The sequence below is a fragment of the Rana temporaria genome, chromosome 1 (genome assembly GCF_905171775.1).
Source record: "Rana temporaria chromosome 1, aRanTem1.1, whole genome shotgun sequence".
Taxonomy (NCBI): Eukaryota; Metazoa; Chordata; class Amphibia; order Anura; family Ranidae; genus Rana; species Rana temporaria.
The window spans coordinates 587733739-587749288 of NC_053489.1; the positions used below are offsets into that span (position 1 = coordinate 587733739).

The following is a 15550-nucleotide window of genomic DNA, read 5'->3' on the forward strand; positions in this document are numbered from 1 at the left end:
TTAAACCCACAAGTGCTTTTTTACCATTACTATTCCTTTATATTGGCTTTTGGAATTTAAAAATGCAGCAGTTTAGAAATTGGATGAAAGGTTTAGCACTGGGAAACACTTTTTGATACATAAATAGTGCATTTTATATACAACTATATAGACCAGATCAAAATAAGGAGGAAAGAGAGAGACAGAGGGACTTTGTCCCAAATCAGGGACAGTCCCTTTGAAATCAGGGACAGTTGAGAGTTATGCACCATATATCCCAACTACACAAGTAAAGCAGAGATCCTCCTTTAAATTTACTCTAGCTGGTCTCTTGAGGCAGTTACAGTATTTCTATATGAATTGAGGACACCTCTGTTATTGCTCGTATCGTGAAGCCATCCTCTCTTTAGCCATCAAGTAAACAGCATGACTGATTTCTAATGCTGTTGAAATAAAATGTATTAATCAACAATTTGGTGTATGGCCTCGGACACACGTCCGAGAATCTCGTCAGGAAAAACCCGTAGTTTTCCCTGACGAGATTCTTGTCAAGAAACTCTTGCCGCCGGAGTGTACTGACTGTCATTTCAAAAGAACCGCAGTTCTCTTGAAAGGAAAGAACGCAGTGACGTCATCTCCTATGACGACCATGCGCTTGTCACATTTGATGCCGTCGCCGCCATCTTGTTTCACCCTACCTATGTCGTGAAAGCTTCCACGCATGTGTCAAAGTCATTTCGGGCATGCGCGGGTTTCCACGGCGACAGGTAAGTATACACACGCTCGGGTTTCTCGCCGGGAAACAGGCCGACAAGAATCTCAACGAGAAAAAAGAGAGCAGGTTATCTTTTTTCCTCGTCGAGATTCTGGCCAGATTTCCTGACGAGAAACCTGAATGCCTCGTACACACGGACGGGAATCTCGGCAAGAATCAGTTTTCTTACTGGTTTTTGCCGAGAAACCCGGTCGTGTATACTATTTGTCCTTTCATTTTTTGCATTTCGAAAATTGTTTCTCAGATTTTTTGGGATACCTGCATTTAATATTTCAGGTTACTTTGTTCTCTTATGCTCCTTTAGGTTGCTTTAATATAATATATAACTTGTAATACTAATCTTTGAATCTCTGAGTTTTATCAACTGTGAATCTTTTTTTATTTTGGATGAAGTGAAGCAGGGTCTAATTCCCAGACAGTTTTCGGTACTGTTTGTGGGTATCACCCCCTTTCACCCCAACAACACATACACAATACTTTGCCACACGCCTGAGCGCTGCCAGTATATTACTTTGGAGAAAACACTTGGCACAGAATGTCTGTGTCTTATTTTATAGTGGATGCTTCCAAATAATATATGTATAACTCTGTTGGGCTGGTGATAATAGTAGCTTGGTTGAGAAGGCGGACTGTGACAACAGAGAAGGTTTGACTATCAGGCTGCTGACAAATGAGAAAACTTAGCAAGGGTTTAATTGTTACCATATCTCTATAATATGATGTATGCATACCTCCCAACTTTTTGTGATGGGAATGAGGGACATCTATTAGCAAAAGTATGTAGGCATAGGACACACCCCCTGTCACGCCCCATTAAAGAAGAATTGTACAAAAAAAATAATGGTTAAACCCACAAGTACTTTTTTTACCACTACTATCCCTTTATACTGTCTTTTGGAATTTACAGATGCAGCAATTTAGAAATTGGTTGAAAGATTTAGCATTGGGATACAGTTTTTGATGGATAAAAAGTGCATTTTATATACAACTATATAGATCTGACCAAAATGAGGGACAAATTAAGAGGAAAGAGAGACAGAGGGACATTGCTCCAAATGAGAGACAGTCCCTCGAAATCAGGGACAGTTGGGAGCTATGTTAATGGGATCAGTTCTATGATAGATTAATGCATTATTTGATTTTTGTTATAATCTGAAATATTACATACAACATCATAGGATGGTCTAACATCTTCTGTGATGTACAGTACCTGCAAGGACAAATTTGATTGCCTTTTTTTGCTTAGTCTAGCAGAAGCCTCTTGTTATTCTGTACATATGGTTGCCACGTTTATGTTGCTTTTTCTGTACAGTGTTTCTTGAAGTGAACACAGTTTCAGTACAATGATGCGTTCCCTGAATTTCAATGAACAACCCAGATTTCCAATTAAGCTACATGTGGAGATTTATTACACCTTGGTTTTGCCCATTTACAATGCACTGCAGCATATTTTATTTGTCTCCTTGGTGGAAAATATACAATTACACTTTAGAATGACTTATTCCCATTCTTTGTATGTATTAAAGCTACCAGCGACTCAGCAAGTCAGTCTTCAAATCTTTATCAGTTTTTTGTTACCCAGCCACAAAGCAACAAACGTCTCAGGAGGAGCCGAGGAATGACTGTTATTCTCGCTGCAGCCTTGATGCAAAATATTCTGAAAATATTCTGAAATATCTTACTGTGAAATAAAGATGTAACATGCCTGCATTTATTTAAATATGTATGAAACTCAGTTCTTGCAATGTTCTTTGTCTCACAGGGATTTTGCATATGTTGCCAGAGACAAGGATACAAGGATTTTAAAATGCCACGTGTTCCGATGTGACACACCAGCAAAAGCCATTGCAACCAGTCTTCACGAAATTTGTTCTAAGGTAAGATGCAAGAGGGGGTTTCACTATTAAATTAAATGGCTTACTTACTTGAGAGTACAGCGGTGGCCAAACGTTTTGAAAATTACACAAATATCAATTTTCACAAAGTTTGCTGCTTCAGTGTTTTTAGATCTTTTTATCAGACGTTACTATGGCATACTGCAGAATAATTACAAGCATTTGATAAGTGTTAAAGGCTTTTATTGACAATTACATTAGGTTTATGCAAAGAGTCAATATTTGTATTGCTGACCCTTCTTTTTGAAGACCTCTGCAATTCAGCCTGGTATGCTGTCAATCAACTTCTGGGCCACATCCTGACTGATGGCAGCCCATTCTTGCATAATCACTGCTTGGAGTTTGTCAGAATTAGTGGTTTTTTTTTTGTTCACCAGCCTCTTGAGGATTGACCACAAGTTCTCAATGGGATTAAGGTCTGGGGAATTTCTTGGCCATGGACCCGAAATGTCGATGTTTTGTTCCCCAAGCCACTTGGCTATCACTTTTACCTTAGGGCAAGGTGCTCCATCATGCTGGATAAGGCATTGTTCATCACTAAACTGCTGTTCTTGGATGCTTGGGAGAAGTTGCTCTCAGGGGATGTTTTGTACCATTCTTTATTCATGGCTGTGTTCTTAGGCAAAATTGTGACTGAGCCCACTCCCTTAGCTGAGAAGTAACCCCACACATAAATGGTCACAGGATACTTTACTGTTGGCATAACACAGAGGTTTTCTACTCCGGACAGGTTTTGTTAAGGATGCCCCAAACAATCAGAAAGTCCAATCCCTATACCTTTTTTAATGTAGAATATCAGTCTGTCCCTGATATTTTTCCTAGCGAGAAGTGGCTTCTTTGCTGTCCTTCTTGACACCAAGTCATCCTCCAAAAGAATTTGCCTCACTGTGCGTGCAGATGCACTCACACCTGTCTGCTGCCATTCCTGAGCAAGCTCTGCACTGGTGGTGCCAACTATAGGAGACGGTCCTGGCATTTGCTGGACTTTCTTGGACACCCTGAAGCTTTCTTCACAAATGCAGTGGAAATGTTTTTAATGGGATTAAGTTCATTTTCATGGCAAAGAGGGACTTCAGCTGATCACTCTTCGTGAAAATTCTGGAGTATATGCAAATTGGCATAAAAAAAACCAAGGCAGCAGCAGAAAATTAATATTTGTGTCATTCTCAAAATGTTTGGTCATGGCTGTATTTTTACAAGAACGGGGAATTGGACAAAACCCTCATACTGATACCTGCTTATTGTGCGACTACGCCTAAATACAGATTTGAATCACATATACAAAACAGTTTTACTTCCAGAAAAAAAAATTCTTACAATTTACCCACTCCTCTTATGGTGTATTAATGTACAGATAGGGGTGGTAACAGTGGGGTTGATTTACTAAAATTGGAGAGTTCAAAATCTGGTGCAGCTGTGCATGGTAGCCAATCAGTTTCTAACTTCAGTTTGGTCAATTAGACTTTTAAAAAAAAGCTGGAAGCTATGCAGATCTGAGACTCTTACTACAAAGTCTGGCTCATGACGGCTTAATAAAAAGACACATTTCAGGTAATAACACTTGAAAATGTGTCTTTCAGTATTTGCCATAATTTTTGTAGCTAATCCAAATCTATGCAAAGACTCACCCAAGATCTACTGCTATATTACTGCAATGTATGAGTAGAGTACGGGGGGCTCAGGCAGAAGTGTCCACCTTAATTGTAATCCAACAAAAATCCAGCCACTCAATGCTTCTTCCTTAACAAACCTTTATTTATGCACAGCAATGACAGAATCCATATCTGTACATAAGTATCTGCCTTGAAACTTGTGCCCGTTTAGCCGTCCATCTTCACGTGATTGAAGGTTTGAAGTGAACACTGGCTCATGTCAGTGCACCCTTACCCCCCTTTCACAGATGTAAACCAGGCCCACCAGCTCTTTGGTTACTGCACTGAGGCCTCGTACACACGATTGAGAAACTCGTCGTAAAAGAAACATAGTTTTTCCTGACGAGTTTCTTGTCAGGCTTGTCGAGAATCTTGTCAAGCTTTCTTTGCGTACACACTGTCAAGACAAAATCTCTTCGTTTTCAAACGCGGTGATGTACAACACGTACAACTGCACTATAAAGGGGAAGTTTGATTCCACTGGCTCCACCCTTAGGGCTGCTTTTACTAATCTCATGTTACTGCGTGCTAAGTAAAAGTTTGGTGAGAGACGATTCGCGCTTTTCAGTCTGTTACAGCGTGACAAATGTGCTATCTCCATTACGAACGCTACTTTTACCAAAGGTGTGCTCCCGTCTCATACTTTATTCTGGGAATGCATGGGTTTCTAAGCATACACACGAACGTGTTTCTCGACGTAAACCAGCCCGACGAGAAACACGATGAGTAAATTGAGACTCCCGACGAGAAAAAAGAGAACGTGTTCTCTTTTTTTCTCGTTGAGATCCACGACAGTTTTCTCGACGAAAAACATACACATGACCGTTTTCCTCGCAAAAAAGCTCTGCCACCAAGTTTCTTGATGGATTTTGTCGAGGAAAATGGTCGTGTTTACGAGGCCATACACACAAAAAATGCATGTTGTTTTTTCTGTTCTGAACTTACATTGCGTTGTTCCTTCTGCCGATGGTAGAGAAATGATCCCAAGCAGTACTGAAGAAGTAGTAAAGATGATAAAAGTGGAGAATAATGAAATGATTCTATAAAATAAATCCATTAACAGTAGAAAACCCTGGTGTCTTACAGATTATGGCAGAAAGGAAAAATGCCAAAGCTACGGCTTGCAGTTCCTCGCAGGAAAGACCACATGCTAGCCTGGATGTGCCACTGCAAGGTAGACAATGTTACTACACTATTATGTTGCAGCACTTCATGATTGTTGTCTTATAATGCAGGATTTGTATAAAAAAACTTTCTAAAATAGTTAAAGGATAACTAAACCCAAGAGCAAAATTGCAATATATGGCAGCTTACAGTCCTTATGTGGTGGCTGTATTAGTTTTGCTTTTTTCAAGCTAAGAACATTTTTAGCAAATACGGAATACCTGTTAATTTTGCCAGAAATACATTGTCCTTGTCCTTATTAAAAATAAAGAATTGAAAAAAAAAAAAAGAAATACATTGTCCTTGTCACTTTCTGTAATCTGCACAGAAGAATATCTTCCTTCATAGCTATCTTCTGTAAACAACAAATTGCCCCGCCCCCTGTGTAATGGAGATGAAGAGATACAAATTGTTTTTGTAATACATGTTAGGAGAGAAGTCTAGGGTAACAGTCATGGCTCCCTCAATAGATACAGTGAAGGAGTGACATAGCCAAAAAGGGACAAGTGTGTTATTTGCAGGATCGCCAGGTGAAAAAAAAACGAAAGAAGCTTGAAAAAGAAAACAAATGTAGCCACCACATCAAGGACTAGTAAGCTGCAGTATATACAATTTTTGGTTTGGGGCTTAGATTCACTATAAAAGTATAGAGTGTTCTGCAAATGTATGAAATTTGTCACACATTTCAACTAGAAACTGTAGTTATTGCCCAATTTTTTTTTAATAAGATAAAAATAAAATCGTACACATAAGTATTTCTTTTCAATAATTTGTATTATTTTTTTTTTAATGGCGGCAAATACAGTCACATAAACCATAAAACAATACATATATTCATTAGCAAAATCCAGTATGTAAAGACTTCAGTCAGTTAAACAATGCAAGATATTTGCAGTAGACTGACCAGATGGCTTAGCATATGCCAGAGGATCTTATTTTTTTCTAACATAAAACTATAGAGAATAAACAAGAAATGTAGAAGAAAGCAGGGGGTACAGAAAGTAGGAAAGGGGGAGGGGGGGGGGGTTTGAAAAAAGCACCTCAGAATCCATGAAAAAGTAATCTCGCTATCAAGTAATACATCACATGCCTCAAAGGTCCAGAATGCGCCGATTGAAATCAGATGTCAATAACGTGAGATCCACATTTTGTGAAATTTACACATGGTGCCAGTAAGTTTAGTGGTCAATTTCTCATTAGTGAACATCCAGTGCATCTTATTCTATACTGCCACTAAACAAAGCGTATCTATGCCAGACGCTATAAATTTTAAGCAAACCAAATAATATACGCTTATTGGGACTTTTTTTTTTACCAAAGACATGAAGCAGAATACATTACATTAATACAAAATGTATGAAGAAATTTGATTTTTTTTTTTTTAATCAAAACGACTTTTATTGAGTATAGAATAAAAGTAGGTAAACAATCGGGTCAGAAGTGCAACATGCACTACAGGTGCAGATATTTTCCATTTGACATACATAGGGATATGCATAGTTGATACACTTTGGGGTAGGGGAACATGAGGAGTAAATGGTTTCAGGTGGGAGGGGGAGACGTATCACGGCCAGAGCGCGGGGGCGCCAGGCACCTAGGCAGAGAGAAGGCATTGCAACCAGAAGGGGACCAAGAGGGGAGGAGGGTTGGGGAGGAGAGGATGAGGAGGGATAAGTAGCGGGTGGTGGTGGTGTCTAATTCTCAGAGGACCAAGTGGAGGGTTCTGCTAGCCATTTGTCCCAAATTTTGTTGTACTTCGTCGGGCATCCTCGACGGGAGTACATTACTTTTTTGTAGGGGAGGGTAATGTTGACAGCCCTAATCCACTGTTGCAGGGTGGGTGGTGCCCCTCTCATCCATTTCCTAGCAATCTGCATCCTGGCAAGGAACAATGTTTCCTGCAAAAATGTGTTAAGGTATTTCCGGCTTTCGGGGAGCGAGAGGAGCCCCAGCACGCATTGACGTGGGCAGAGCGATACGGGGGAGCCCATGCGGTCGTGGAGGAATCGGACCACCTGGGTCCAGTATCCCTGTATGGGCGGGCAAGTCCAGAGTAGATGGAAGAAGGACGCATCGGGGTGGCCGCAGCTGGGGCAATTAGGGTCGTGGTCTCGTCGAAATTTGGAAAGGCGGTGTGGGGTCAGGTATGATCTATGAAGGATAAATAGGTGGGTGAGGCGGTCAGAGAGCTTGGGGGAGACTGTCCTGCAGTTAGTGAGGGCCTCACCCCAGTTCTCGTCGGTCAGCGTGCCCAGGTCGGGTTCCCAACGTGCCTTCAAGCGGTGGGCCGTAGCGGCCGCGGCCGGCTGAAGGAGATATGTATATAGCTGAGAAATTAGTTTTCGGCCGTCCGACCCCGATACTATATCCACAGGGAGGGGAATCTCAAGGGCCGGTATGGGACCTTCAAACTGTGTATTGAGTGCGTGTCGGAGTTGGAGGTAACGAAAGAACATATGATTGGGCAGTGTAAATTTAGTTTTGAGGGACTGGAACGACTTGACCGAACCCCGAGCCACTGCCTGTGACAGGTAAATGACTCCCCTGTTAATCCACAGGCCGCGGTCAGGGATAGAGGCAAGCTCGGGCAGAAGGGGATTGTCCCAAAGAGGAGTGTGGGAGTGAGGGGAGGGGGCTGCACCGATGCGCAGAGCCAGCTGCCAAACCTTGCAGTGATGGAAGAGCATAAGTCCGGTTGTATCCGAGCGGGGGGGGAGGGCGCGGGGGGCACGGAATAGGAGTTGGAAGGGGTGAAACAGGGGGCCCGGGGCATGAGAGCAGGCCAGGGTGGAGTAGCGGTTCCTGTCGGATCGATTGATATGGAAGAAGTGCGAAAGCTGGGAGGCTAGGTAGTAGAGAAGTAGGTCTGGGAGCGCAGCTCCGCCGAGTTCGGTAGGGCACTTCAGGACCTGTCAGGACAACTTGTGACGGGAGGGGCCCCAGATGAAGGAGTTAAGGATAGTTTCCATAGCCTTAAAGATGCGTGGTGGGAGATACAGTGGGGCTTGCCAGAAAACGTAAAGCAGTTTGGGGAGAAGGATCATCTTGATAAGGTTGATGCGACCCGTCACCCCAAGGGGGAGACGGGACCAGACTTGTGTTTTGAGTTTGAGCAGAGTAAATAGGGGTTCAACATTAAGGGTGGTGTAGTCAAAGAGGGACCTGGAGATCGTGACACCTAGATATTTAATAGTGCTAGCTCTAACAAGGGGGAGGGAGGCCTGGTCGGCGGTGGGAGCGCCAAGGTCCAGAGGAAGGATTTGAGACTTAGACCAGTTTATCCGGAGTCCGGAATACAAGCCGAACTCCGTGATAACCTGGAGGGCTGTCCGAAGCGAGGGCCCCGCGTCAGCGAGGTATAGGAGCATGTCGTCCGCGTAGAGGCTGACAACCGCGGTCAGCCGACCACAGCGGAGGCCCTTGATATCAGCGTGGGCCCTGAGGGCAATAGCGAGGGGTTCTACGGCCAATGCATACAGCAGGGGAGAGACAGGGCACCCCTGCCTCGTGCCACGGGAGAGAGAGAAGGGGGCCGAGATTCGGCCATTGACCTGGATACGCGCCGAGGGAGAGTGGTAGAGGAGTTGAAGCCACTTAACGAAATTGGGGCCGAATCCGAAATTGTTCAAGCATTCCCACAGGTATGCCCATTCGACGGAGTCGAAAGCTTTGGCCGCGTCCAAACTGACGACCACCCTGGACCCGATGTCCAGGTGATGCGCCTGGAGGTTCATGTGTAGTCGCCTGAGATTGAAGGCCGTGTTTTTGCCTGGCATGAACCCGGATTGATCCGGGTGCACGAGGCTGAGGATAACTTTGTTAAGACGCAGGGCTAGAATCTTGGCTAGGATTTTGATATCGAGCTGGAGGAGGGAAATTGGCCTATAGGATTCAGGGAATAAGGGATCTTTATCCGGTTTGGGTATGAGGACGATCAGTGCCTCGCTCATAGACGGTGGGAGGGAGCCCGTGTCGAATATGTGATTGTACAGTTGACAAAGCCGTGGGACAAGGGTCTCGCTGTATTGTTTATAGAACTCGAGGGGCAGGCCGTCGGAGCCGGGCGTTTTGGACGTGGGCAGCGCCGACAGGGCCTCCGTGATGCATTTCTCGGTAACCGGGGCCTCAAGTTGGGCTATCTGGGAGGGTGAGAGCTTGGGGAAGGTGATACCATTAAGGAAGGTCAGCAGTTCATCGCGGGTGCGGTGGGCTGTGGATGAGTATAGTTCGGAGTAGAAGGATCGAAACTCCGTGGCCACCTGGTCAGGGTCAGTTACCCTGGCACCAGAGGCCAACTGGAGTGTAACCACCACCGGGGGCCTGTGTTCTAAGTGAGCTAAGTATGCAAGGAGCTTGCCAGCGCGCTCCCCAAACTCGTAGACACGCTGCTTACAGAAAAAGATGCCCTGCTTAGCTTTTTCAGAGTGAAGCTGATCCGTGAGTCTAGTTTGTACCCGAACACGGGCGGCGTTAGCCGCTGAAGGGTCGCTTCGGAAGTCATGCTCTAGGGCATCAAGGCTCTCCTCCGCCTGCCGGAGCAGCGCCTTGGAGGTGGCTTTGTGTCTATTGATGCGCGTAGATAGTATCAGGCGGGCATGCGATTTTAAGGCTTCCCAGACGGAGCCAAAGGAGGCGGAATTTACATTTGTGTGGAAAAAATAGTCCCACTCGAGTCGGATCGAGTCCAAGTCGGGTAGGACAGTGAGCCAGAACGGGTTCAGCTTCCAAATCCGTGCGGCGGGGGGGGCCGGGAGCCGAATCTTGATCCAGCATGGGGAGTGGTCAGAAAGGACCCTAGTGCCAATTTCTGCCTCGAGGAGAAGGGGGAGGATAGGGGGGGTAGAAAGGATAAGGTCGATACGGGACATGGCGGAGCGCGAGGGGGTGAAGCAAGAGAAGTGCGTGTGCGTCTTGTGCATGTGGCGCCACGTGTCCGTAAGGGCGAAGTCTGCGAGGAATTTCCCAAATCTAGTAGTGTCAGGGGCTGGGGGGGTAGGAGCAGTAGGGCTCAGTCTGTCAAGGGACGGGGAGATCACCATGTTAAAATCACCGGCCCAGATGGCCGGCACCGTGGGGTGACGGGCCATGTAGGCCACCCCCTCCTGAAGCATAGTAAACTGGAATGGGGGAGGGATATAGAAGGCAAGGAGAAGGAGCTCAAGGCCCCCTATAGTTGCATGCAAGAACAATGATCTGCCCTGGGGGTCCGACTGCAAGGAATGTAGGCAAAACTGCACTGACTTAGCTACGAGAATAGCAATCCCCCGGGAATTGGAGGTGTATGGAGCTTGGTAAAGCCAGCCAACCCAGGGCCTCTTAAGGCATAGCTGTGTCTGGCCTGCAAGGTGGGTCTCGACCAAGATGGACACATCAGGTCGGAGGGTTTTAAGATGGGAAAGGACAGCAGTTCGCTTCACCTTGCCCCCAAGTCCCCGAACATTCCACGTTAAAATTTTAAGAGAAGCCATGACAAGCAGGGGGGAGCGTAATGAGCAGTCGAACACCCAGGGGGCAGCACAGTATCAAAGAAAATGGGGAGGGTAGTGCTGCGCTAATCAGTGGTGAATGGATAAGTGAATAAACAGGTGGGGGAGGGGAATGAAAGTAGGTGTAATTGAAATGAGGAGCAATATAGCCCAAATGGCATCAGCATAAAAATAAATATAAATGATCAGTGAACAATAACAGTAATGGTGCAAATCATATAACTACACAGGTTCCTCTTAATGTGATGAAATACACTATAAGTAATGGTGCAAAAAAAAATTCCAGGTAACTGTGCTAAGTGACACTCCTATACTGGTGATAAACAGTCCATCAACAGAGTTTGAAAAATATTAGCAAAAAATATAAGTAAAATTTCAAAAGTCCAAGAAAGCAAAAGTGCAAGTGTAGGTCCGCAATATGGAGTGAGAGGAAAATGGGTATCCAGTGATCCTTTTAGGGTAAGTAAGGATGTCCCCTTACCTTACTGCTGTAAGGTAACAGCATATAGATCCAACCACATTAGATGGTTCACTCGATGGGCTCTGATCCAACAACGGCAGGTCCTCCTTGGAGTTCTCGTCCCAGATTGGTCAGTTTCTCGCCCCAAAGAAATAAAGCATCGATGGTGTGATACCGTTTTAAAAATTTTAATTCTCAAAGAAAATAGACAGGGGTACTCACATAATCCAAAATACAATTGAGCATGTAAAAAAGAGGGGCAATCTGTCGCCAACGTCACCTCCGATACCTCTCAGTGGACTCATGCGCATTCGTCACTATCATGTGACTTCCTCAGGAGTAGTGAGAGGCATAAATGGGATCCTTTTTATAAGGTGACTTGTTTAGTAGGCTGTAAGTAAACTCAGCTGTTTGCCATGTAAATAATGCAGCTGCAGCCATTTTCCCGTAGTCTGCTAGGCATTTAATAGTAAAATCAAAAAATCAAAAAATTTCGCCCAGCATATAAAATATTTAAATTAGTAGCATTCAAATGGTGGGTGACAGATATGACATCTCATTTATATGGTTAACAATGAAAAAAATTGAAAAAACTTAAAAGCTTCAGCCAGGGGACGGAGACCATGGGGGGGGGCAAACACAGAAGTCCCATTGTACCATCATAACATTCTGTGTTGACAGTACACAGCGTTCTACAGGAAGTCTGGCAGCCGCCATTTTGTTGTAGCTCAAAAGACGTCCCCAGCATCTCACAGAGCGCTGGGGATACGTCTTACAAAAGTGAGCCATTCTGTCTGATGTCTGGTCGGGGGCCTGCATGGGGCCCCCCGACCTCGGCCAGCATCACAAATAGGCTTCCATCACGTATCGGCGGCGTCTATCAAAACGAGCGCCGCCGGAAGTGGAGCTGCAGCCACCTTGCAGCCACCGGAAGTGGAGCCGCGGCCATTTTTTTGAAGCCAATGCTTGTTAAATGGTGACACACGGCGTCCTCACAAGGGAGCACTCGAGGGAAACAATTAAAAACACAGGGGAGCAGGAATTTATGTGTATATACACACTCATAATGCACCGAGAAGATTGAGGCTCAATTGGTATATTAAAAAATATTGAGAGCCAGAATAATTTGTTAAAAAATATGTATATGTTAAAAAGTATAAAAAATTTAAATAAATGTATGTCGACATATTTAATTTCATTGAATGGATATGCCACATAAGGTTAAAAGACGTAGATGACGTGTGCGAACAGATCCACATATACAGATTAAAAACAATCTACGTCATCAATATTAGATAGCGAAAAGGAGAGAACAGAGAGGGTAAGTGAAGCAAGAAATAAATCAAAAAATAAAGTCTTATCGGTCACTTAAAAAACAATTAAGATCAAAATCTATGTTAAGACCTCGGGGAGCAAAAGTATCCAGAGTAAATATCCAGCGAGATTCTAACTGGCTCAATGTTCTAACTTTATGCCCGCCTCGCCAGTGTCTCACATAGGGCTCTATGCCCCAAAATTTAAGATGTGTCGGATCTTTATTGTGGTGGGTAAGGAAGTGTCTTGATACACTATGTTTATCGAAACCTTTAAGGATGTTTTGGACATGTTCTTTTATATTATCCCTCTGGTCTTGTTGTGGTCTTTGTCCATAGTTATGGCCATTGTTATTATTTCTGCGTTTTTTCCAGAAGGGTTTCTTCCAACCATTCTGTGGTGTCCGCTCATTTTGGGGTGGTCTTCTCTCATTTTGGTAGGGAGTGTGTTGATTATAGTTGCCCTGTCTCTCTTCATTTCTGTACTGCCGGGGCGATTCGTGCCTATTCCTATCATGCGTTTCTTGGGTGGGCCCTATATAGTTGATCACTCTTGGGGGTGAATAGACCCTCACATTTCTCTCTGGTGTGGAATAGGTTGAGATGGGATCTGGTCGGCCCGATTGGCTCTGCCATTTAAACGTATGATCCGTTTTAAAATCATTCATATCGCGACTGTATTTTTTACTTTTCCTGTGTTGTACTTCCTTGTCTTTCTTTGTTAAATCATTATTCAGTTGTGTTGTGTATCTTACGAGATCTCCTGAATCTTTATATGCTTCTAGTTCTTCCTTGACCTCTAGGATGATCTGTTCGATCAGTTTCAGCTTTCTCTTTTTCCTGTCTAGTAGGAACATCAAAAGTTCTGACCCCTTGATGTTAAAAAATTTAAACCATTCGTCTATTGAGGCCTGATCTAATAGGCCATCATTAGGGGTTATATCCCATCGTAGACGCCGTGGGACAATGTTATCCTTAATATAGCGTTCATTTTGTTAATATAGCGTTCAAATTGTTAAAAATGTGCCTGATCCGCCTAAAAATAAAAACAACTTCCTCTCTTTTTTCACTGGTAAAGGTTTTTTTCCATGCAAAAGATGCTACGCATGTTTGAGAACTCACAAACCGAACCAGAAGAGGAAAGATTTTACTGCAACTAGTACAGGAGATGTATACGAAATAAAAGAATTTATCTGCTGTAACACAGAGGGAGTTGTATACGCACTCGAATGCAGTTGCGGTCTACAATACATAGGCCGGACAAAAAGAGCATTACGAGTGCGTATAAAAGAACATGTCCAAAACATCCTTAAAGGTTTCGATAAACATAGTGTATCAAGACACTTCCTTACCCACCACAATAAAGATCCGACACATCTTAAATTGTGAGACACTGGCGAGGCGGGCATAAAGTTAGAACATTGAGCCAGTTAGAATCTCGCTGGATATTTACTCTGGATACTTTTGCTCCCCGAGGTCTTAACATAGATTTTGATCTTAATTGTTTTTTAAGTGACCGATAAGACTTTATTTTTTGATTTATTTCTTGCTTCACTTACCCTCTCTGTTCTCTCCTTTTCGCTATCTAATATTGATGACGTAGATTGTTTTTAATCTGTATATGTGGATCTGTTCGCACACGTCATCTACGTCTTTTAACCTTATGTGGCATATCCATTCAATGAAATTAAATATGTCGACATACATTTATTTAAATTTTTTATACTTTTTAACATATATATATTTTTTAACAAATTATTCTGGCTCTCAATATTTTTTAATATACCAATTGAGCCTCAATCTTCTCGGTGCATTATGAGTGTGTATATACACATAAATTCCTGCTCCCCTGTGTTTTTAATTGTTTCCCTCGAGTGCTTCCTTGTGAGGACGCCGTGTGTCACCATTTAACAAGCATTGGCTTCAAAAAAATGGCCGCGGCTCCACTTCCGGTGGCTGCAAGGTGGCTGCAGCTCCACTTCCGGCGGCGCTCGTTTTGATAGACGCCGCCGATACGTGATGGAAGCCTATTTGTGATGCTGGCCGAGGTCGGGGGGCCCCATGCAGGCCCCCGACCAGACATCAGACAGAATGGCTCACTTTTGTAAGACGTATCCCCAGCGCTCTGTGAGATGCTGGGGACGTCTTTTGAGCTACAACAAAATGGCGGCTGCCAGACTTCCTGTAGAACGCTGTGTACTGTCAACACAGAATGTTATGATGGTACAATGGGACTTCTGTGTTTGCCCCCCCCATGGTCTCCGTCCCCTGGCTGAAGCTTTTAAGTTTTTTCAATTTTTTTCATTGTTAACCATATAAATGAGATGTCATATCTGTCACCCACCATTTGAATGCTACTAATTTAAATATTTTATATGCTGGGCGAAATTTTTTGATTTTTTGATTTTACTATTAAATGCCTAGCAGACTACGGGAAAATGGCTGCAGCTGCATTATTTACATGGCAAACAGCTGAGTTTACTTACAGCCTACTAAACAAGTCACCTTATAAAAAGGATCCCATTTATGCCTCTCACTACTCCTGAGGAAGTCACATGATAGTGACGAATGCGCATGAGTCCACTGAGAGGTATCGGAGGTGACGTTGGCGACAGATTGCCCCTCTTTTTTACATGCTCAATTGTATTTTGGATTATGTGAGTACCCCTGTCTATTTTCTTTGAGAATTAAAATTTTTAAAACGGTATCACACCATCGATGCTTTATTTCTTTGGGGCGAGAAACTGACCAATCTGGGACGAGAACTCCAAGGAGGACCTGCCGTTGTTGGATCAGAGCCCATCGAGTGAACCATCTAATGTGGTT

The 15550-nt window shown here is 43.8% G+C and overlaps 1 protein-coding gene across 8 annotated transcripts in view; it reads left to right on the top strand.

Annotated features, from left to right (window-relative positions):
- Positions 1 to 15550, top strand: part of APBB2 (amyloid beta precursor protein binding family B member 2) — a 478208-nt gene that overhangs the window by 426908 nt on the left and 35750 nt on the right. For all 8 annotated transcript variants that reach the window (XM_040335050.1, XM_040335048.1, XM_040335053.1 and 5 more), the window contains 2 exons: positions 2517 to 2631; positions 5388 to 5475. In XM_040335050.1, coding sequence (XP_040190984.1) covers positions 2517 to 2631; positions 5388 to 5475 — 203 coding nt within the window. The remainder of the gene's footprint in view (positions 1 to 2516; positions 2632 to 5387; positions 5476 to 15550) is intronic.